At 36.8% G+C, this 25,606-nt stretch overlaps 1 protein-coding gene across 3 annotated transcripts in view; it reads right to left on the bottom strand.

Annotated features, from left to right (window-relative positions):
- Window positions 1–3,683: 3,683 nt before the first annotated feature.
- Window positions 3,684–25,606, bottom strand: part of LOC133841542 (uncharacterized) — a 102,776-nt gene continuing 80,853 nt past the window's right edge. For 2 of the 3 annotated variants that reach the window (XM_062274106.1, XM_062274115.1), the window contains exons 3-6: window positions 16,526–16,734; window positions 12,332–12,467; window positions 6,912–7,177; window positions 3,684–6,840 (exon numbers count right to left, since the gene is read on the bottom strand). In XM_062274106.1, the coding sequence (XP_062130090.1) occupies window positions 6,247–6,840; window positions 6,912–7,177; window positions 12,332–12,467; window positions 16,526–16,734 (1,205 nt within the window). In that variant the 3' untranslated portion in view covers window positions 3,684–6,246. The remainder of the gene's footprint in view (window positions 6,841–6,911; window positions 7,178–12,331; window positions 12,468–16,525; window positions 16,735–25,606) is intronic. The other variant, XM_062274123.1, reaches the window with a different exon arrangement.

Raw genomic sequence — 25,606 nt, 5'->3', positions numbered from 1 at the left:
TTCATTGTCCGCAGATAAAAATTGTGTATTATTTGTAAACTTGTGATTTGGTTGGTTTAAACACATTTCTTGTGAGCTTGAAATGTGAGTGGCAAAAACCAAAAAGTATATTCTTTTAATCGGCATTAACATCCGGATCGATTTATCATTTGAAAGTGATGACTTTATGTCATTATGTCATACGATTTACATCTTACTTATGCAACTTGTCTTCTCTCGAATTTTACGAATGACGATCAATTTCGACACCAAACGACAAAGCAGAACGATTATTTTATGTTCTATCTTGATCATATTTTAATTAAACTGCAATTAAAATCTCGAGGAGATTAAAAAATTAAAAAAACACCTACTCAGGCAAGTGGCAAGTACAGTCGAGTGCAACTAATTGGCAAAAGGCTGTAAAGTATCTTCAACTTATTGAAACTTGGTCGGAACTTATAAAAAAAAAAGAGTGTAGCTATTGCATTTTTGTTGCTTACTTTCACTTTGGAAACAATTTACTTCAGTTCGCTGCTGTTGCTACCTCTTCAAAGTTTGTCATCGATTAGCTGTCAGTGCAAAAGGTCTTAACAATTTTCAACAACTACAAGTCGAGTAGTTTTTTGGCAATTTCTGGACTGCAGCTCATTGACTTTTCCGCTCGACTTCACTGCAAGATACTGAAGATACTTCAACAGCAGGCGAGCTGCGGCTTTAAGCTTAGACTTTAAGCTTGGAATGTGCCGTGACACTTCACATCACGTAACTGCAATGACATGAAATCATTTCCATTTCCATTACCAGGCCTAAAATGCCTTTTAATGGCCAAACATGCGAGTTGCTCGCCTTGGCATTGCGACAACAACTCGACAGAGTTCGCAGCTCTTTCAATTCAATCCAATCGAGAGCAGAGTCCAGAGCAAAGCAGTTGAGGCACAGCAGACGACATTCTGCCCAAAAAAAAAAAATGCTGTGCAAAAATCTATATAATTTATGGCAACAGCCAATGCCAAATTATGTGCCTGCAATTGCAGACGAGCTGTCTTTCTATCTGTCTCTCTGTCTCCCCAGACAGAAATTGGCAGCCAGCATTTTATGAGCATTTTTATTTTGGCCACGCATTTTTTATTGCATTACACAACAAAATTATGATTGTATCTGCGAGTATTCTATATTTTCTTGCATTGTTTTCCCACCCACTTTGGTGCGCTGTTTATTTATGCTTTCTTCGAAATATTTGCACAGGAGTGAAGCTGCTGAAGTCAAGCTTTGGGCGCTGAGCGAAATATGAAATTCATAATATGAAATTCAATATAAAAACAAATATGTAAACAAGTAAAAAAGCTACAGTTGAATGTGCTCGACTGTGAGATAACCGCTACCCAATTTTAATGAAAGTAAAACAGTGTGGTATTAGTTTTAAAGTATACTAAATAATTTTCTTTATTCTTTGGCATATTGACATGGAAAGTATACATATTTTGAATAAGATAAGCGGTATTACTTTTAAAATATACCTAATTAATATACCGCTCTATACTAAAAACATACAAAATACTACATTTCGGATATTGATAGAGTACTATATTCAAAATACCACTTCACACTCTCTCAGCTATTCTCACAACTCTCTCTTAATGTTAGTTATGATCTCTGGGTTAGTCTCTCAGTCTTGATCGATAAGCGAAATAAAACGAACACTTTAATTACGAAAAGACATTTCACAACCAGTGTCAGTTATTCAATCATTTGCACAAAGATGTAATTCCATGTTTCCTAGATTTATATAGATAACTTTCAGCTACAGATCGATGAATTATTGACTGCATTCTTGGGCGCCTTTTAGCCCGCAATCCGTGTGCCAGAGAAATTAAGGCAAATAGATATAGACAAAAAATAAATAAACAAACACAATGAAATTACGTGACGCTGACAAGGACTATGACAATGGCAATGACAATGGTGTTGGCAATGGTGTTGGTGTTGGTGTTGTCGATGGTGTTGGCAATGGCAACCAACACAGATATTTACAAGCAAGAGGAGCACGTAATTTGCCAATGGGGTGTGGCCAATGGACAGCAACAGACACTTTTATTGCAAATCATTTCAAATGCTGCAAATGATAACAACAACAACAACAAGACAAAACAAAAGAACGAAGCGAAACGAAACGAATTGAAACGACCTGCAAGCAAGCAGACATGACATTGTGTTGCATAGAAATTGAATGAAAGAAACGCAAAGAAAGGGCTGAAAGGGGGAGAAAGGGGAGAGCTTATGACAATGTCTGAGAGTGCAAACAAAAGGCAACTGGTTGCGGAAAAACTGCGTGACAATCGAGAATTGAGAACAGAGCGTTAAACCAAATGAACCAAGTGCAAGAATGCATGAGAATGTGCTCATCTTAAAGTGAAGTGAGTATCAAATGCTGAGGCACTCGATTTAATTGTACAACGAGTCGATATCACAAATTGACAAGGGTCGGAAAGTTGATTGCCACTTGCCGCCTTAATGCGTAGTTCAACTTATCATTAAGGCAATCAAAACTTTACCTGTGCTGCCGTCTTATCTGTGCGATATCAAACGTGAAACTTTTAAGCTGCAGACAATTGAGCTTAATATGCAAAAGGCCAACTTACTATACGTATATATCTTCCATTTTTTTCTTCTCTTACATGTGTAACGCTCTTATATTCACTTCGACTGGGAGCTTAAGTGGAGATGCGGAAATGAGGCAAACAATGTTGATAGTAGCAGAACGTCTGGCTAATAGCAGCTTAGGCTCAAGCTTAAGCTACATTTGTAGACAAGGTTTTTCCTTAACGAACACACACACATTGTTGTTGTTGTAATTAAATGACAAATCTGATTTATGTGACATTTGATAGCCCAGCAAAATGGCCAAGATGCTTGACCAACAACACAGCTTTTCTTTGGGGGAGAGCTTTTCTTTTTTGTCATCCTCACCTGGCTGGCTGGAAGTCAGCTCATTTGCGGCGATAAATGTGTTGGCATCTTCCCACTCCTCTCTCTCTCTCTTATAATTTGTTTGGCTTTGTCATCTATTTATCAAATGTGCTTATTTTTGGCAGCTTATTAGCCCCGAAAGAAAATGCGGATAAGACGAACATAAATGCGACTTAGAGAATATTAGAAGGAAACATTGTTGTGCTAGATACAAAGAGATTCAACTATTTACTTACCCAACTTCAAGTATGACTCGAACTTCTTTCTCTTACCTCCTTATCTTACTTGTTTGTGCCTTCTCTTTTTACTGCTAAACGTTTTGGGTTGTCCTTTTCCCATATTATTGCCGCTGGACAGTCGTTGGAATGCAGTTGTCACGTTCGCGCCGCACATTTTCACGTATTTGAAATATTTTCCAAAAATTACCCAATTTTGTGCGTTGCCTCTTAAAAACGCAGACGGGAAGTAACAATTTTACTTGGTACATAAATCGGTCTTAAGAACATGAAAGCGAAAAGCCGCCAGTTGATTTTGAAACAAATATTATTTTTGTTTTTTATTAATTCGTCTTCAAGATGTTTTCATTCATAATTTCTGTTGTTGTTGTTTGTTTGATTTGTGTCTGTGTCAGATACTCGTATCGTACATAGAATTTATGCTTAAAGATATTTACAGAGTTTGTTTTGTTGTTGGCTTTAGCTGTTGTTAAATTCAAGTTAAATTACTTTATGGCATTTGTTTATTCTTTTTTTTTTTTTTTTTTTTTCTGTTTGTTTTTATATATTTTTAGTATGCAGCTCATTATGTGTTTTGTTGTTTTTGTTATTTTTGTATTATCGTATATGCGAATGCATTTTTATCTTACGCTTTTTATACATCTAAAAATTGATTTTTAAATACACAAATAATTTACACTTACAATTAGCACACAGTTATTTCATTTACTTTTTTTTTATCGATCGTTTAGCTCGACCTAAATGGGATTCTATTATTTTATGTGTGTTTCTGTATCGTTAATATTTTTTTAATGTTAATTGTAGTTTATAGCGTTCGACATTAAGTGAGACTTAAAAACAGTTTTACAGTTGACAACAATGCACACGTATTTTTTTGTTATTAAACTTTTTTGTGTATGTATTATATAAATCACTCACACTCACATTCACACTCATTCATTCATTTATTCACTTATACCCTTGAAAACGTTGTGGAATTTACATTTACTTAGCTTAAATGGAAGTTGCATTTTATGAAATCAAAAAAGCAAGGGTGTTTGGACTTCGGCTAGCCGAAGCAATCTATAGATTTCGCTTATCAATAAAATTGGCGCATTACTTTTTTTGTTTTGACATCTTAATACTAATTTAGTTAGCATTAAATCGAAATATTTACACATAAAATGCATATGCATGACAAATATTATATTTATAATTAAAATGCGTTCAATCAGCAATCGGAAATCAAAATAGAAACATGCATCGACGAAAAAAATGAATCTGTAGTTTGTATGTACAATTGATATTGGCATAATTCGTGCATGGAAATTGCATTAATAATCGTTATTGTTATTGTAATTGTAATTGTAATTGTAATGGACAAAGCATTTTATGTGGCGCTGCTCTCGGGCTATTTACATATTATGTTATATATATATATAGATTTTCATTGTGTGTGTTTTTGAATTAATTTCAACTCTTCATTAAGGCTTAATCACAATCATTTCGCTATTGTTTTGGTTTTTCATTATCGATTTCCTTTTTTTTTTGTTTGACTTTTGCTATTGTTTCTCTAAAATTGGCTAACTAAACTGTTAACATTTCAACAATTTGTCAATTGATAGCGCTCTTTTCTCTTTTTTTCATTTTTTTTTGTTAATGGATGACAGCGAAAATAACATGGAATGTTATTAGTAGTTAAACTCTTTCCACTTTTCCAACCTTCTTTGTTATTTGTTTAGTTTTTAAATCTATAAGAACAAATAAACAAATACGGACAGAGAACGGATTGAACATCGGTATTACTTAATTAGTAAATAGTTCCATTAAAATGCTTCGTATATCGATTAGTATTCGTATTCGTATTCGCATTCGTATTCGCATTCATTATACGTAATTGAGTTCACACATACATGTACATAAAAACTTTGGCAATTTATAAATTTACGATATGTTTTTGTTAGTTTTAAGACTTTTCAACAGTCACCAGCTTTAAGATGCTACATTTGATTAGATTTCTTTCGAGTTTCATCATTATCATTTTGTGTTTTTGTTTTCTTTTAAATATAAATCGTGTGCTTGCTTCTCTCCCATATTCATGATTATTATTTTTTGTTAAGTATTTTACTCTTAATATTATGGTAAGTAAATCAAATATCGAGAGATTTTATATTTTACATTTTCGAAAACGAATTTATAGTCTAAATAATTAATGCGAAATGTGCTTGAATCAATAATGAATATTACATTATACAATAAAATGTGTTTTCTTCTTTTTTTGCGCATTCACTCGTTACTCGTATTTAATATTCCATTGAAATGTCTATGCTTAATATTTAATATTATTATTTAGCTAGAGAATGCTTACAATTACTTTTCTAGATTTTAATAAATATATATATTTTTACGTGTGTGTGTATTTCTTTAAACTCTTTTCTTTTTTTTTTTTGTTTAATTTGCAATGCACTACATTGAAATTGTTTGATTTTTGTGTTGAGCTTCATCTTTTGTTATTCAGTTATTCAGATTTAATTTAATATTTTCATAGTTTTGCTTTTGTTTTTGTTTTTGTTTTACATTTTAGTTAGTGCAGCGCCGCTAAATACTTATAAATTAATAACATACAATACATACATTAAGTATTAACTATTTACAGTTTTCTTCTTTTAATACGCTTAACAATTTTGTTTTCGTTTCTTTTTTTTTTTGTTTTGTTTTTGTGGCAGCTAAAAACAGTTTTCCTTTTTTTGGTTGCGATTCGCTTTTGTTTAAATGTAATTAATAATATGCATATCATTACGTTTTTTGTTTATACAAATTAAATTCAAGAAAGCTTTTGTTAACGACATAAATAAATTATCGGTTTCTCTTCAATTTTCAATTTATATTTTTGTGTTTGATTTTTTTTTGATTTGCCAATTCTCGTTTTTTTTTTTTTTTTCAATCTTTTTTCTGTTAAGTTATTTGTTTTTCTGTTTTTTTTTGCGAAGCGAAGACGGAAAATTCAGTGGAAATTTGTGTGGGCGGGGCTGAGAAATGCATGGGCGGGCATGAGCAGAGAGTCGAGGCTGACTTAATGCAGCTACCGCGCAGACAACACGACTTGTTGCTGCCTCGCCACATTGAGCAACGAGCATCGAACGAATCGCTTCAACTTTTGCCGAGCTGCGCTGAGCAGTTCAACAAAGGTAACGGTAACGATACCAACTGGCTTCCCTTTCTTATCTAGAGTTTGTTTCTGTTTCTCCTCAACCTTATCATGAACTTTATTATTATCGTTCGATCGAGATCGATCGCGTATCGATCTGGCCTTGCTGCTGTGCCGTCTCGCTGGTCGCTGCCAACTGCTTGAGGTGGTGCAACAACAACAAGCCGAGGTGACTGAGGTGACGCCAGCCAAGGTGGCAGCGGTGGCCAGCGCTAGCAACAGCAGCGCACTCGGTGCACGGGCCATTTCCGTATTGCTGGCTGCATTTGAAGGTTGAAGGAAAAGCGATAAGAATTGTGTTACAAATAATTCCCGGTATGACATACCTTGCACCGGATCGGCGCGCGAATTGCTCGCAAAGGCGCTGTCACTTTCGCGCGACTCGAGGACCGGCGCTTTCTGTGGTCGATCGCCCTCGACGGACTCCTCGTTGCTCCGCCAGTAGAACGTCGACAACGAGGCCACACACTGCAAAGATTCGAGAGGAAATTTCATTAGTCATGAAATACATTTTAAATAATGCAGTCTCGCTCTCTCACCTTTAACTTCATGTCTCCGTTGCGAAAATGTTGTTGCTCCACCCGAAATTGCAGTCCCAACACCGAGGTCTCGAGTCCCTCGCGTCCCGAGACGATGGTGTCGTATTTGCGTAGCTTTTGCGGCTCGGCCGGTTCGCTATTGATGAACCACGACAGATTGACAGCGGGCTTCGAGCGTCCGGCTGTGCAGTTGATGCGCACCCAGTCGCCAATCTGGTAACGCGGACGTCCTCCGCTTATTTTCGGTGGTCCTTGATCCGGTAGGGCTGAAAGAATGAAAATAAAAGGAAAATGCATCAAGCATATGCAGTTGGTTAGTGTTTGGCTAACGAATTCAAGCTGTGTGTGCGCAAAATGTAATTTACAGCCGACAGCTCAGCTCTCAGCTAAACGGATGGATGCCTGACTATCTGACTGTCTGGCCAACGGATTCTAGTGCCAAGTCCTGGCGAATAAACTGGCCGTAATAAACCAAAAACCAACACCAACATCAACACCAACAAAAAGTCGCCGGCGCCCAGCCGGAAATTCAATAAAAGTTCCAGCCGCTGATGCACTGACAGACTGCTGATAAAATTGCACAAAAAATATACAAAGAAAGGAAACAAATAATGAAAAAAAACATAACAAGAAAAATACAAATAAAATTGCAATGATGAGGAAATCGACTCTTGAGAAAGCAACGAGCATATTAATGCACTCACAGAGAGAAAGATAAATGAAAATGAGAAACTAAAATAACTTTAAATGTGGGAAATGTTAGCTGAGTCTAAATGTTTACCGATATTTTGTAACTAATATTTTCTTCTTTAAGTTGTGTTGTCAAGGAATTCCTCAAGTTGTTTTGTTTTATGTGGTTTATAATATAAAATCAAATTCTTCAAGTTGTTTTTTTTTAATTTAGACTACCTACAAATGTATAGTGGCAATAGGCCAACTTTTTTTTTACAAGTTTACCTTTTGTCGTGGCTTTTTCGAATATGATTTCATTTTCATACTTTTTGTAATATCAGTCACGTTAAATCGACAAATTTCTTTTCTTGCTATTCTGATAAAGTATTCTATTACTAATTATTATTAGATATGCATTATGGTTGAGAAAATATAACTAGAAACATTATTATTTCAATTCTCTTTTTCCTAGCAATATTTGTTGCATGTATTTCTCAGTCTGTGGAGCTTTAACGAAGAACTAAAATTTTGTTGTATATTGCTTCTTTCTTTGAAATCTTAATACAATTCATGCTCATAACTAAAAGTTCAAATATTTTAATGCAAGTGCCAAAATGCCATAAATTCACAACAATTCTAACACATTTGCTAATGTGGAAATGCGCCAAAGTTTGTCCATCGATCATATCAAAGAGACAGAGAGAGAGAGAGAGAGTTGATCTTTATACTTCCTGTGTCGTGTTGAGTGTGTTTCATGACAAAGTTCTAATACCCGCCCGAAGACTATAAATCGTTGTTTGCTGAGCAGCAAAACTATGCGAACGGAAACGGAAATGGGATTTTTCTCTGCTCTGTTTTTGTTGTACGTTAGCTGCCTGTGGGCGCAGAGTGCTGAGCACTCAGAGAGACTGAGAGAGCACTGAGAGCCACTGTGTGGCATATGCGACGAGCAGCAGCAGCAGCAGTTTGTTGTTGAAGCTTTTAAAAACTTTGATTGAAAGCCAAACAGGCAGCGTACACAATATGAGCAGCAAAAAGTCAAAAAACCAAAAAAACAAAGCACAACAAAAGCGCGTTAGAACAAAGCCAAAGACAAAGCACAACATGTGAGTGAGACAGCAAATGGCTGTAAGTGAGAGAGAGGGAGAGGGAGGGGGGAATGCCAACGCCCACGCAAAAGTTTATAATTGAACAAACGAAATGTCAACGCCAGCTCAAAGCGTTCCGGTTGCCTGGCCCACGTGTGAGACGTTGTCCGTGGCAATAAGCATCGCATCCTGTGCCGGATAGAAGATGAAGTCCTTCTCCTCCCTTTACCACCCTCTATGTCCCCCACTTAGCTGAGTTCCTTTCGTAGTAGTTCCATTCCTCTGTCCACTTAAAGCAGCTGCAAAATTTTGTTTTGTTTGCATTTCGAGTTTGTCGCAGCGTCTTCAAAATAATGTTGTTGTTGCTGCTGCTGTTGCTGTGCCCTCAGGAAATTGTTGAACAAGACAGACAGTTGCAAAATTGAGTTAGATGCTAAGCTTTGGCAGGTTAAGGATACACAGAGAAACCAGCACCCACCATACATTTAGTTTAGTACAAAACGAGACGATGCCAGGACGAACGCTTAGGGGGGACAGTTGTGAGTTGAGTTCAGTTGAGTTGAGTCGAGTTCAGTTGAGTTTGCCTAAGCTTATTATAAACATGAAATCAAATGAAGCCTGTCAAATGCAGTTAAACAGTTGAGCAGCCAAATGAGCGATTCAATTGCCCAGATCAAATGGACTGAATTAACCTGAACGACACTCTCAAAACGTTGTGCTATCAAGGCCAAATCAAAAAACAAAGGCCACACGTTTTGTGTTTTGCAAATGAAGCTACTTAAAAATTACAGATTCAAACAAGTAGTTTCAATTATCACAAGCTGATGCCATGAAATTTATAGAAGAAAACTGACGCACACAATTTGTTTATTCAACGAGCTGTATATCGATATGTTCTTCAACTTAAAATGGGTTTTAAGACAGGTTTCCTTTTTATCCAGCTTTCAACAACAATGTTTTTAATAGCGATTTACAGAAATACATGTTTCAATTATAATCTGACCAAGTTTTTAAGCTCGACACAAATTCAGTTGGTTGTTTGAATTTAATAATTCGAATTCTTATATTACACTTTCAAAAGTTTGTCAGAAAAAGAGAATCGATTCATGGATCAGAGCGCAACAGTTGATGGAAAAATATGGTATGGAAGCTATAGTATTATTATCAACAGGAAGTAAAAATGTGCTTAAGAGAAAGAACAATTTTGCACTAATGATCTCTATAAGCACGAGACTCTAACAGATTACGGAGAGAAATATGAATAGAATCTGCAAAAGGCAGACAGACAATTGTTGATTGAATAAATGGAAATGATAATGTGACGTATGTCTTGTAATCACTGTCTCGCGACCTCAGGTCAAGGCAAGCGAGTAGTTTAAATTGTGTTTTTGTTTGTCTACAACTTACTTGCCACTGATGATGATTCAAAGAGTTAAACCTAAGGGTTTTCGAATTATCACTGAAAGAAATACGGATCAGTAACATACAAATATGTCAAAGCGTTTGTGAGAAGTTTGCATGAAGATACAATTTTATTATTTACGACCTTTTCATATTTGTCTCGTCCTTAGGATTAGGACTCTGATTACTAAATATTTTTAAAAGTTTACATTTCTTGGAACACGGGTCCAAAGGACCAACGACCGCGATCTTCTTTAGAGAGCAACAGCATTTGCCATATGCCGGGATGTTTATTTCAGGAATGAGTTCGTTGTCCGATTCTAATAAGCTCCCTTCTTTAGTGCTAATTCCTTCAAGTCCCTGATCGAGATTGCGCGCAATGCAGATTTCCAGAACCAGAATAAATATTATTGAAACTTGGAGTAACTTCATCGCGAGCGTTTGTTTTAAGACTGTCGGTTGGGTGATTATTAAATTGCTTTTAATAAATTTCTGAGTGCGATATTTCGCATTTCGCAAAATGCAAGAGCTGGCTTTGCTTTGCTCTGAGAGCCAGTAAAAGAAATTCCGAAAATTGAGACTGATAAGCGACAAATAGAATAGGGAAATATTTGGGCACTAAACACAGAATGCTTTCTATAAAACAAATGTCTCACGTAACATTGGCATATAATCATGATACTTTTTTTAAATCAAATAGAAATGCCACAAAATTTTGCACATTTGCGTTATTTTGAGGAAGGAACGTTATTCTGCAACTTGTATGTCGCTGAGGATGCATAATAAATACATTTACAAAGAGTTAATAATAAGTTTACGAATTTGCACTGAAAAAACATCATTTAGAAACATGTAAATAATTCAAAGCGTTTGTGAAAAGTTTGCTTAAAGATACAATTTTATTACTTATGAGCTTTTCATATTTAGGTTTTCCATATTTAGCTTAACCATTTCGCATTCGATTTCTGATTAGACACGGCGTGTCACACCCAGTTAGAACAAGTGGAACGTCTGGTGCGTTAGTCGTACGATAGACGTATTCATCTCTGTTTATATTCTTTTCAGTGGAGGAAAGATCTTTGCGAGCCTCAGTGAAGGAAATATTTTTGTGACCCTCAGTGAAGGAAATATTTTTGCGAATTTTCTGGAAATTAAGATTGCGCGCAATGCAGATTTCCAGCACCAGAATAAATACGAATGCAACTTGGAGTATCTTCATTGTCGAGCGTTTGTTTTAAGACTGTCGGCTGGGCGATGAAATTGCTTCCAAATTATTTCTGAGTGCGATATTTCACAATATGCGAGAATTGGCTTTGCTCTGCTCAGAGTGTCGTAAAATTGATTAAATTAAATTTCGAGAATGAGGACTGATAAGCGACAAATAGAGAGACGAGTCTAGGGGAATTTTAGAGCACAGAACATATTCATGAAGTACTCTCTGAGAAGTGTTTGTCATAAACAAATCTTTCACAAAACATTAGCGTTTAATTTCGATGTTTTTTTTTTGCATATATGTCTCTCTCTCTCTCTCATTACAAGTCTAATCGTTTAGACACAACACAATGAAAATCGAGATTTTGATTTTTAGTACTAAAAATTCTTGTCTGAAAAGTGCGTGAAGAGCATTAAAATTGTAATGTTAGAAAACACAACTGGAGGTCAAGAATAAGTTCTTGTTAATGTGAGAATACACAACAAGATATCAAGAGCAAGTTCTTGATAATAAGAAGAAGAAATTTATTGTTTCAATACCAACAAATCATATTGAAAGATAAAATATTGATTGATTTCCGAATTGTGTAAACTAAATCAAATATTTCTGGTGTTATTTTGAGAATTTCTCTCCTTTAGGTTCTTGATTTTGCAAATTGGACTTTTTTTTTAATATAGTTTTAGCAATATCATAAATTCAAATGGTAAATGCAAGACTTAAGCGTGAAGAATTTCTCACATTATTTCAAATATCAGTGATAAAAGTATAGTAGCCAAGTTCCTTGATTTAAACAGCTTTGATATGAAAGTTATTACAAGCACTTCAACTATGAATTCTATTCATGAACTAATACTAACAAATGCAACTTCACACTTTAGGGCAGCCAAACGCAATTCCCAATTTGTGAAGTGAACTTTCTGTGGCATGCAACGAGCGCAGCTTCAATTTGTTATTTCTAATTAGAATTATAAGTTTTCGCTTCACTTGGTGCACACAACTCGTACATAAGTATAACTAAAATATATTTAAGAAAGGAGGATACTTACATACTACAACCATGTCGCCATGTTCGGTGACCGTTTGAAAGGATGGCGCCTCGCCGGAGACTTCGCAACGGAAGCGGCCAGCCGACTGTAGATTGACGTTGTGGAGGTTAACAATCGCATCGCTCGAGTTGTGTAACTGCAATTAAAAATTGTTGAATGAGTTGAGTTCCAGAGCACGCGAAAAAGCAAAAACAACACAAAAAACACAGCAAAAGTGGCAAAAGTTGTAAGGCCAAAAAAAAAAGAGTGCAGAAGAATGTTGTCGTCGATGTCCGTGTCGAAGGATCGTCCCAATACTTTGTTGTTGGTTGTCGGTTGCTGTTGTTACTGGCTGCTGTTGACTGTTGGCTGTTGGCAGTTTCAATAGCCCCCTCGACGACAGGCAGCAGGCCACTTTGGACGTTAATGTAACGTAATTGTTTTTTGGCCAACGTTTTTCAAAATGCTTTTTCAATGTTTTCCTCTTACTTTTTCGTTTTTCGTTTTTTTTTTTTGCAGCTCTTAAAGTGCTGTTTCGCTGACCACTTTAAGGGTCACAGTGTTGTTGTTGTTGTTGTGGCTCAAAAGCAAATGTTAGGCAAATATTTCACTTGAACTTTAAGCCATTAAGCTGGCAGCGAACTGTTTGGTTGTTGGTTGTTGGTTGTCCGTTTTGGCAGCGTCGAATGGGTTTTGTTTATCTGGCCAACGAAAAGTGCACTTTGTTATCTTTTATTGCGCATTTTTTTATCCGTTTGTGCTCATTGTGTTGCTGCTTTTGCTGCTTCTTCAGCTGCTGCTGTTGTTGTTTTAACCTAATTTATAGTTTACCTAGCACAAACACTCACTAACACATCTGACCCTTAGGTAAAGCTCACGTCTAAGCAACCAACCAACAATTTCCAACTGCAATAAAACAAAACGAAATCCAAACAGAACCAGCACAGAACCCGAAAAAAGTTGTTTCACCCAACAACAGCAACAACAGCAACAACAACAACAACAACAATAAAGACAACGATGTCAGTCACTTGAATCGATTATGCTAAAACAATATCCGATGCAATGCAGAGTTGAATGGATATAACCATTAGCATTGGCTGGCAGCCAAAGCTCAGCTATCGCGCTCATTGTATCTCTTGCAACATGTTTCGCCTCTTATCTGCGGCCGAACATCAAACTTGCCAAGACCGTCCACCGCAGTGCGTACGTATGTGTGTGTAGGTGTGTGTGTGTGTGTCTATAACGCGCATTATAGACACGTTCGGGATACGCCCAGCAAACGCCGCCAGCCAGTCACTAGTGAAAAGCGCAACTTGAACAATTTATTGCACTCCAACTCTGTCTCGCAAAACACATGTAGAGTTAAGGAACAGGAACTAAACAGGATGAGCAGCAATCGAGGGAGGGGGGGAAGGAGGGGGCGCGTGTAGCACATGCATGCCAAGCAGTTTTCACTTTTTTCGGCACACGATTAGTGTGAGCTGCTAGTTTGTATATACATATATACGAGTCTGATTCAACTCTCTTCCGCACTTTTTCGACTCTCTGCTCACGTGCTTATCTTGAACTCAGCGAGGCGTTTACCAGCACTGGCACTTCCAGTGCCACACTGCCACAGCCGTTGGCACTCTAAACGTGTTCGCCTCCTCTTCTCTTTGGAGTAGGAAGATGGGGAACAACCGTAACCCAAACGGTAACGTGCAGCGCATTTTACGTGCAAAAGTTTTAGTGGCAAAAATAATGGAGCAATGCCATTTAAGTGCGCCACTTCCACTTCCCCATTCAGTTAGACTCCTTTTCACCTGCCAATTGCTGTTGCTGTTGTTGCTGCTCCTCTCTATTGGAGTCTGGTGTCTTGTCAGTCTTGTCAGTTCATTCAGTTTGCTCAATGATCATTGTTCGATTTGGCTTGTGGACCCTGTTTGTGTACTTTCTAACACGACACTAAACGTCAACTGATGGCTCTTTTTATTTCACATTTAACTCTGAGAGCAGACGCTGCTTGAAGTGTTTTTAAACATACAAAACTATCATCTATATAAATTGCCTCTTCATTTCTATCGATATTCAATCACTACAAACAATCAAATGTACCACAACAAATATCAGTTCAAACGCATGTGAAGTTATTCATTTCTAATTTTTTTTTTTAATTCACAAATTCAAATTTCTTACTCAATCAATACAATGCTTAACACAATATTGCTTTAAAGATGTATATTTCATATATATCATGAATTCATATTTCCTATTCAATCAATGCCATACAATAATATTAATAGAACAATGTTGCTTTAAAGATGTATATTTCATAAATGTTTTATTTAAATGACTTTATATCTGCTGAAATCTAAGTTGAATTGCAAGTAAGAGAAGATTGTTATTTAACCAAACTCAGATTTCAAATGACTTTATAGATTAAATATGTTATAATTTCAAGTAACTTTTAGTTGTGATTTCTAATCATACTTAATTAATTGACTTTTTAGCATTACTTTGTTATATATTTTAAATCTAAGCTGCAATTTAAACAACTACAAAATGGGGTCAGAAACGTGCCGTTAGCGCACCTCTTTTATTTAATGTATCAACTGTACAATAAAAACTCTAATTGTTTTATGGTCAGTCATGTAAAACAAAAAATACACAAAAATCGAATACAAAACTTGATCTATATATAATAATGGGATATCACAACTTTTTATTTGTATCTCTAACTTCACTTTTGTTACTACAAAAAGAGAAATTCGAATTCATTGTGTTTCGTTTGTATGTTATATAAAACTACCTCGTTAAACATTTCATTTACTCTCCACAGTTAATATACTGATTTCATTTTATCAAACCTAGCTTTATTTCATTTTGAATTTAGTTGAAATTCTCTGCGTTTGGCTGATAAGCGCATTGACATTGATCCGCATTTTGCTAGAAACTAAATTTGAGTGAAACTTGCCTTAAAACTTTTTCGACTCAATCTGCTTAAAAACAAGAGCGAGAGCTTGAAGTGTGTTGTTGTGTTCTGTATCACAACAGTCTTTGTCTGACGTAACGGCATTAAGTACTCGCACTCACACTCACGCACACACACATGCTTTCACACACTCTCTATTCACATGCAAAAGGGCAAATGAAGAGAGAGAGAGAGAGAGAGAGAGCGAGATAGTCGCGAGTTGGCCAAGGTGGCGCATTGTCTGCCAGGTTGAAGCACATTCGACGCAGTGATAAACATTTGTTGTGCTTGCAGTTCATTTTAAGTACAGCCACAGACCGCAGCAGAGAGCACAACGAGTGTGCGAGCGAGACAGCTAGCTAGCTGTAGTTTGGCATTGTCTGGCAGCGCCGCAAAGTATGCAATGTTGTTTTAATGTTTAGTTGTAGAGCAAACACACAGGAAAACACAGACCATTCAACCCACTGTTACCTTTTATGTCTCCCTTTGTTTTTACACCCGCTACCCGTAAGGTTAGAAGGGTATGATAACTTTGTGCCTGCAGGAAATTTATGTAATATACAGGAGGAGGCAATACTTAGATCTAAGAGATAACACCTGGATCACAGAGACTCTAAAAGATAGAGATATACTTTTATTTCCACAGCACTTTTAACTTTTGTGCCAGATCAATATATGCCATATTTCGAATGTAGTACTTAAACGATATACCAAATATAAGCTTGGGTATATTCTTAGTTTTTTTGGTCGTATTTTTGGTATATTTTAAAATTATTACTGCACTGTTTTATCTTAATCGAAATGGGTATATTTTTTATACCCAAATATAGGCTTCTGTATATTTTAATATTTTCGCAGTAAATTATTTTGGTATATTTTAAAATTAATACCGCGCTGTTTGATCTCTTCGAAATGGGTATATTTTTTTAATGTAGTACTATATCAATAGACCAAATGCAGACTTCGGTATATTTTAGTATTTTTGCGGTATATTAATTTGGTTTATTTTAAAAAATACCACAGTTTTGCGTTTAGGATTGAAGTTTTATATCAAGACACCAAACACATCTGCAGTATATTTTCAGTATTTTTTCACTATTTTAATTTAGTATATTTTCAGAATAATACCGCACCTTTTTGGTATTATTCCAATTCGGTAGCGAGTATCTGAGAGTCAATCTCACTTTACTCTAGTTTGCTTACTTGTTTTTGTTTTTCGTAAAGTATTCAAAAAAAAAGAGAGAAGGAAAAGGGATACTCACATCAACGGCAACACCTGGCAGACGAAAGGTTTGCGCCGGTGGATTATCCCTGGGCACATAGCGATAAAACTCATTGCCATCCTTGTACCATTTGACCGAATACAGAGCTTCGCCATCCAGATCGTAGAGGCATTCCAGCTGCGCCGAGGCGCCCTTAATCACATAATTTGGTATGCGCACCTCGACCAGACGCAGTCCGGTTGTGAAATCTGCAAAGAACGAAACGAAAACGAAATAGTTGGTATGAGGCTTGCGTTTGTTTAAATTTTTAATGCTGTTAGTCATGATTGATTTATGCTTAAACAAATTGCCTGCGAGTGAGTGAGAGAGAGAGAGAGACGCGGGCCTTGTTATTTTAATGTTAATTAATTATAAAAGTTTGTGTTTGCTGGTTGTGTGTGCTGTGTACTGTGTGCTGCATAAATGTCAACCCATCGGCCATCGGCCAAATGACTGATTGCGTGTGGCCCTTTTTCTGCTTTTGTAATTCAACACACAATTTATGTATATTTAATATAATTTATAATAACATTTTATCATCAAGTCGAGGCCATTTTATTTATATTCGCTGGCATTTTCTGTTTTCTTTTTCCTTTTTTTTTTAATTTGCAAAAGTGCACAGCTGCATAAAAGGACACAAAACTACTCGAAAATATATATGATGATGATGATGATGATATATAATGTGTACAGTATAAAATATATAATCTATAAAGAGAGAGCGCAAACTCTCGATTAATAAGTCAACGTGATGACATGTGGACTGAGAGGGCTCGGATTGGGTTCAGTTTTTGGCCTTCAGCTTGATTGAGTGCCTGATTTATGTGCTGCTCTCTCTCTCACTCTCGGTCTCTCTTCATTGGGGCACATTAAACTTGTTGTGCTGTGCGCCACTTGGAATCCCCTTGACTCCACTCGTCTCGTCTCATGTAACGTTTTATGGCAAACTTGTTTATTGTCAATATTGACAATGATACACACACTCTCACATAGTCGCACACATTTGCAGATAGAGAACTGCCACCTAGTGGCACATGTAGGTCATTGTGCGTGTATTATATTATTAGAGAGCCTTGGGCAGGCAAACACACATACAGCACAACAACAACAACTACAACTTTAACATCCTCAACTGACTGCTCACTCTCAGGATTGAAGAGGACCTTTTGCTGCTGCTGTTGTTGCTTCTCTCCCACTCATAAGAGCAACCAATCGTTGCACATTACAAGTGTAATAAAATGTGAAAGGATATTATTGTGCTAGAAGCTAGAGGAGACTCTTCAGCTGCCAGCAAATGGTGCCTCTGCAAAAGGGCTTTCGTGCAGCAGCCCGATGGAATTCATTGCATTTCTTGTTGTACAACAAAATGAGTGAAGTGAGAGGCGGAGTGCAATGTCATGTCCTTTAGGGGTTCGATGACAGCTTAAGAGCCCAGCAAATGTCAAGTAAAATATATGAACACAACTAACGCACAAACACACACCACAAACAACAAAAGTAATTAAATCAACTTGAAGGAAATTTGTGACAAAGAGAAAAAGCTAAAAAAATGTATAAAAATTTGCTACATTTAATTGAAAGTAGAAAGGAATTAAATTGGCATTTTAAAAGGACTGATTTAAGTTTCAGTTTTATTAAAAATATACTTAGAACGTTTATCAACTCTTTTGAACTTGAGAAGAAATTGTGGTGTGAAGAAAGATACTGGTAACAAAATATCTACCACATATTACTTTTAAATTAGAAACAAGAATGTAAAGTTAAGTCAAATTAAGATTTGGAAATACAAACAAACAAAAAAGTAGTTTATATATTTTTAACTTTAACCAAATTTTAATCAGCAATTAAATGAACTTTTAAGTAAATTGCAATTCAAAGAAAATGCATAAAAATTGAAAAACAATAACAATCATTAAATCAAATCAAAATTATATTTGGCAATTGCAGCCAAATATCAAAAAAGTATTTGCTGCATTTAATTTTATTTAGCGTGGAATAGAAACAATTTGAATGCAATTTGTGAGCTTATTAGAAAAAGTTGCTTAGTGAGCAGTGAGCAATTTAATTGCAAATAAAATTTATGAAATGATTGGCCAGGCAAATCATAAATTGCATTTTGGAAATTTCATTAAAATATGTTCTCAACATAAATATGAAAATAATTGTGCAAAGTTGAAAGTTGTAAACGCATGTTTGCGTAAATTCAAAGGCGTTGATCTGGCAGCAGATGTGGAAAGATAGATAGATAGATATAGATAGAAAGATGGGTAGACAGAATTCATAGAAGCGTGCAGCACAGAAAAACAACAACAAGCTGGGACCCGGAAAGTGCTTTTCAGTAACATCAACAATGACAGTAACAACATCAGCAAGGAGAATAAAAGCAACAACAACAACTGGCGTATCAAGTGCAAGTGAAAGACATTCATGAGTCGATGCAACTTTAAAAAGAAACCAAGCCTCTGTGTGCAGGAAACTGCTGTCAGGATACACACACACACACACGCACACACACACTTGAACACACTCACTCATAGGAATAATAAAAAAAAGTTTTGCAGCATGTGCAATGTGCATATATGGCAAACATATAGAAACTTTCACTCGAGTTTTTGGGTTTTTAAAGTGAATGCTTCTGGGAGTCGCATCTTTTGACTTTTGCACAAAACGCAAAAAAACAAAAGAAAATGTGAGGCAAGGAAAGGAAAACCAAACTCTCCACTCATTAATTCTGCTTAAGAGTCAGAGTTGAAGTCGAAGTCGAAGCCGAAGCCAAAGTAAGCGCAACTAAAGTTTTCTCTGGTAATTTAAGTAACTTTGTGTCATTTGGATGACACACACTTGCAACACACACACACACACGAACTTGCCACACAAAGAGCAACCAACACACACACAATGTGAAACTTGGAAACTGGGCGTGGCTGTATTAATATGCTCATGCCTTGGACCAAGTGAAAAATCAATTTCCTCCACCTCCCCTTATTCTTATTCAGTGACAACTTTTCGCCGCTTCGGCAAAAGTTTTTTTCGCCATTCGCCGGCTTTTATACTTCATTGGGGTTAAGTGATTAAATTTGCACAACAACAGCGAAAGAAAGGAAAGCCAGAAAACGAAAACGAAAACGGAGAAAAGTTGAAGACACATGTGACGCATCGTCGTGGGTCGCATAATTGTTGCCAAAAAAAGTTCGTTTTTTTTTTTGGGTGGTTCCGCGCACAATTTGATTATGCTGATTATGATGATAGGACGAAGAAGAAGAAGAAAGAAGTTCTGACAGTCGACAGACGACAAATCATTTGCCTCTCTGCCTGGCAACTTTTTCGAATGGCAATTTACCCTTTTCGACAGCTCGCAGCCTTTTCTGTCGCATCAAACTGTTGCTAGAACTAGTCTAGGTGAAGGGAGGAGCACAGGAGAGGTGAGAGGGGAGAGGGGGAGAGGGATGAGCCCCGGGTCGCTATCAGTTGATAAGCATGCAAAGAGCCTATTGGCATGGCGTCGTCCTTAATGTCGGTCACTTTTTGCTCTTTGGGCCAAGTTAGCATCGTCGTCCTCTCGACTTGACTTCATCTCAACTTTTTTTTTCTTTTTTGTTGCATTTTTTTTTTGGTGAGGAATCTGCTGTTGTCCTCGGGGCAGTTTCAGCTTAATATCCGTTGCCATTGTTGCTGCCGTTGCCGTTGCTGTTGCTGTTGGTTTATTAGTAGTTCGTGCACAGGACACACACTGTGTGTGTGGACGGACAGACAGCAGGACTACAGGACAGCAGGACGTCAGGAGGATGCCGGAGCATCGTCGTCTGCTGGGACTGCTGCCACATAAAAGCAGAAGCTGTTTGCTTATGTAAATGTCTGCAATGAGCCTCGCACACCGCATCCTGTTGCCCCGCCCCCCTTTCCATCAGCCCCTGCTCACCAGCCAAACAATGCCTTTCATGTGTTCATGTTGTTGTGCGTGTGTGTGTGTGTGCGCCGTTGTGGCCATCGCCCGAGGTAGCAATATTTGTTTTCTTGCTTTCATCATTTGCATATAATGGAGACGTAAAAGTTCATAAGATGTCCTGGCTTCGTTGGCTTGGCTTGGCCAAGGCATAAACTATTGCAGGCTGCATCTTTGTGCGATCGAATTGATGAAATTTAATAAGCCAAACTATGCATACCAATGGCAAATTGAAAATATCCCCCAATGAAATTGATTCACCACGTTATCCTAAACTAACACAGAGCTTTGCTGTGTTTTTGTTTCTGTTGCCCATTTTCAAATCAGTAGCCTCAATAAAATTGCACAACTTTTATTGCCCCAACAACAGAACAGAACACGAAAAAAATGCAGAGAAAATGAAAAAATATTTGACTACTATTACGCGTCCGCGGCGCGCTTGAGAATTCTCTTCGTTCGCTCGCTCGCTTTCCAATGCAATGCGCCGCAACACAAAATGAGAAAATATGCCCGAGTTTTTCACGCTTTTCACTCGCATCGAAATGGCAATGGGAATGGGAATGGGAATGCGAATGGCCAACGGAATGGGTCTGGGATTGGGATTGGGAATGGGATTGGGAACTGTGACTGGGACCCGGCGTGACTTTAATGTGCGCTGTGCCCAGCTCTCTGTCTCTCTCTCTTTCTATAGCTCGCTTGGCCGCAGGGCGTGGCAAGCGCAACAATTACTTCAGCGCTCCCCAGGGTAACATCAAAACGAAAAAAACAACAGACACTCACACACACACATACAAAAAAAAGATGGGAAATGGAAAATAAGCGCACAGAGCAACAGCAACAGCAACGGCAGCAATGGCAGCAAAAAGACTGTATAGAAAATGAAAAGAAAACAGACAACATGGCGTATGAAGTATGCCAAAGAGAGAGGGGAACGGCGCCTTTAAGTAGTGGCCGCTGGGCCAACTGTGAGTTCAACTGTAGGTTAAGCTAGGCATCTCGCGGTCCTTTAGTTTTCATATCCTGTTGTCTGTTGTCTCTGTTGTATCTCCCTCTCACTCGAGAAGAAAAACTGCACTGCATTAATATTTAATTGCTTCGTTGCCGTTCGTTGGCCGAAGATAAGACAATTGTTGGCCTAATTAGATGGAGCTATCAAATAATTGTGATTGGGTCAGTAGACAAAGGGGAATTACGACCGAGGCCGAGGCTGTTGACTTCTGCCCCGGACATTTGTGCATTCCAAATGACAAATGACACTAGCTAATATACTATTATAATCATAAAGTCAAGAAAGGTTTGTGGTTAACTGAATTTGGAATAGCTTTCGAAAAGCTTCGAGCTTTTCTTACATAGTTTCAAATTTAGCGGGGACATGTGAGAGCTTATTGCTAACTGCTTTTCAATTTGAATATGTGGTTTAGTTTATGAATATTTTCTGATAATTATTGAATTATGCATTAAGGTGTTTAAAGTGTTCAGTATTTTAAATGCAAAACAAGTCAGAAAACTACAGTCGAGTGTGCCCTAAGAAAAAAACGCGGTATTATTCTTAAAATATACCAAATGGATATACTACAAATATTAAAAATATATTGAATACTATATTTGGTATATTAAATAAAAAAAATATTATAGTTGTTAAAGTATAAAACCATGTAAGAAAGCTACAATCGAGTGCGAAAAATGAAACAGACTGAACTATTATTCTGAAGTTATACCAAATTAATATACTTAAAAATTTTACAAATTTGGTATAATAATTATGTATATTAATACACAAAATAGTATATATATTTTTTGTATTTTTGGTATATTGATATACTATTACATTCAAAATATACCATAAATTACAAAGTATGACGGATTGTTTTTAGTATATACAAGAAGTTGTTAAGTTATGAATGTGAAAAATGAAACAGCCTGAACTTTTATTATTTTTAAGATATACCAAATTAATATACTTAAAAATGTTACAAATTTGGTATATTAATTCGATATATTAATACACAATATAGTATACATTTTTCGTATTTTTGGTATATTAATATACTATTGCATTAAAAATATACCATAAACTACAAAGTATGGCAGTTTGGTTTTAGTATATTCAAGTAGTTATTAAGTTATTGAACTACCTTTCAATTTTATATTTCTTGCAGATAGAAAAAAATCGTATTAAGTGTTAAATAATTCAAACATTCCAAATAATATTTTAGTTTCTCAAATTCAATATATCTATGTAGCTATGAATATTCAATCTATTCACAAATCTATTATTGAGCGCATAGAAAATACTCATATTCATATTTACATTTTTTGTATTTCACATTTTATATGTGTTGTAATTCTTTCTCTTAAAATCAAACTACAAACATACATTCATTCAAGTACTTGCACTCATCTATTAATGGAGCAAATCGGAGCGCTGCTTTAATTTGTAAGCAGCATTTTGGTATTTGGCATTTGATAAACTCTAGCATTTAATATTTAATTAGAGTTTCGAATTGTATTGTTGTGGTTCGTTGCCCCTACTCAACGAAAAGGAAAACGAAAATGAAAATGAAGTGTGCTATTGCTATCTAATATTTGTTGCTGTCAAAACAGTTTTCGCAGCACCTTAATTAATTTTCACTCACTCCTTTTTTTTTTTTGTTGCTGGAGAGAGTAGAGAAATGAGTTGAGCTTGAATTTTGTGGAGCGCACTTCATGTGCGTTTTCTGTGCATGAATTTCAATGTGGCTGTTGAACCTTTTGCTGTCCATATATCGTATTTCCCCGTTGTACAAGTATTGTGTATTGTGTTTATCGTTAAACCATGATTTACGCTCATTATTTGCTATTCTCCCGCATACACAATTACACCAACTTTCCCATACTTTTTCTCTATCTCTCTCTCTCTCTGTGTTTTGCTTTCTCTCTCTCTCTTCAGACTATTTGCAATTGCTGGTGTATATAAAATTTCCCACATATCAATGGCAGCAAGGAGCAGCAACTAGAATGGTTGCTAGAGCTCTCCAAAAACAGGGGCCAATGCCGCCATTTATGTAACGCCATTATATTCATTAGCGCCCACACACACACACACATACATACACGTGCACAACACACACACACACACACACATGGAACGCTCAAAACCAAATTGTTGCTATTGTTATGCAGTGCGCGACTTGCCCTTTGCCTCATCTCTCTTGCTTTCCTTCTCTGCCTATCTGCTTTGCTCTGTCGTTGTCTTTGTGTGTGTGTGCGTGTGATTATATTTATATGTATGCACGTGTACATAGTTGCATGTGTGTGTGTGTGTGTGTTTATTTTTTCGCTGGTTGGCGTCAGTAATTTGCTCCTTATTGAGATGTTGTTTATTTACCAAGCAATTTGTATTCATTGTGCGCCGCCCAGGCTCATGTTACCAACCTCCGCTTCTTCCTCCCCTCCTCTCTCTTCTCTTGCTGCCCCTTTCGAGTTGGCCAAATTTCTACGCCTGTGGCTGATCCTGCAGCTAGAGCGCTGAGTCGTAAGTTATAGTTTCCGCAACTCATTTGCTTGTTTGTCGAATTGATTTTGATGCCGCCACATGCCACAAAACCAAGCGCCTGCCACCGCGTGCCACATGCCACATGTTGGCCACACGGCTTCAACTTTTGCGTATTTAAGCACAAAATAATTATTTTCTTTTCTTTATTTCGCCGTGACCGAGGCCAATAGCTGTTGCTTTTGCTGTAGCCGAGCCTAAGCCATTAAAAGCCAAGTTAATTTATTTGCAATTAGTTGAGCTCTGTTTTCGCTTTTGTGTTTTGCTTTCTTTTCTTTTTTTCTCTGTACTCAGCTTCATTAGAGCGCTCTACAGATTGAGAGCAAAGGAGGCAAGACAACAACATCTAAATAAATTACAAGTATTATAAACTAATGTTGACTGTAGTGAAAGCTAATTACGACACTATTAAAATATGTTCCACTATAAAGAAGCTCGAAGCAAGTAAATTGGCAATTTAAATATTTTCGAAAATAAGTTTGTTTTGTGTACTTTCGAAAATTTCTGTTGTTAATAATGAATGTATAGAGAGAGAGGAAACTATTTTTGTGTAGAACCTTGAATAAATTGTAAATGTATTTAAGTTAGAGTTTTGTGCAAGTTTGGTCTCTACTCGTAATCTTGATTGCATAAATTACCTTAAGGTAACACACACACACATATACACAGAGAAGGCCAACAGAGCATGTCTTCTAATTTATATAGAAATTAGCCAGGGTTCGCCTTAGGTAAGCAAAAAAGTTTTCTTCAATGTCCAAAATTTGCCATGGCTGTAATATGCATTTCATATTATAATAGAGCAGACCGAGCACAATAACCAACTTTTGTTGCACTTGAACTTTGGACACACACACAACCATACACTCTCATACACACACACATACGTTGCCTCGGGTGCGGTGGCTGTAACATTTTGCTAATGGAGCTTAAAATTTATGTAAGCCATTGTCAGGCATACAATGTGAATGTGCAAGAGGGAGAGAGAGGGAGACAGCTGGATGTCATGCATGCATAAGTGCAATTGCATCGTCTGTTACTCTCTGTGTGTGTCTGTGTGTGTGTGTGGGTGAGGAGAAGAAAAAACATATTGCATACTTTTGTGCATGCAAGCTGAAAATTAAAAGCGCTTACGTTGGCGAAAACGCAAACGCAAACGAAAAACGGCAAACGACAATGAAAACGAATGTAACGAATGAACGAAACGAATGAAACGAATAACGAATAACGAATAAAACGAATGCACACCACACACCAGAGAGCCAAGCCAAGCCAAGTAAATGAAGTTGTCTTTCAGCGCCACAAAAACACAAACACAAACAGTTGACAGTTTGTTATACCCTATAATCACAGCTTAAATTGAGTCTGCTCAGCAGTCAGCAAGCGATCTCAACTACAAGAATTTGCTGAGTATTCATATGACAGCACATTTCGACTGGAAATTTTGTGATTTTCGTATCGTTGCTCGTTATAATTTGCGCATATTAATGAAAGGCGCCAAGTCGAGTGCAAGGATAAAGGCAGCTTCCGCTTGTATTTTTCTTGCTTTCGTTTCGGTTTTTTTTTTTTTATGACTTTTGGCACGAGTCGAAGTCAGAATGGCAACAGC

The sequence above is a fragment of the Drosophila sulfurigaster genome, chromosome 2L (genome assembly GCF_023558435.1).
Source record: "Drosophila sulfurigaster albostrigata strain 15112-1811.04 chromosome 2L, ASM2355843v2, whole genome shotgun sequence".
Taxonomy (NCBI): domain Eukaryota; kingdom Metazoa; phylum Arthropoda; class Insecta; order Diptera; family Drosophilidae; genus Drosophila; species Drosophila sulfurigaster.
Note: the sequence above shows the minus strand (reverse complement) of the source record. Positions and strands in the feature narration are given on the sequence as shown.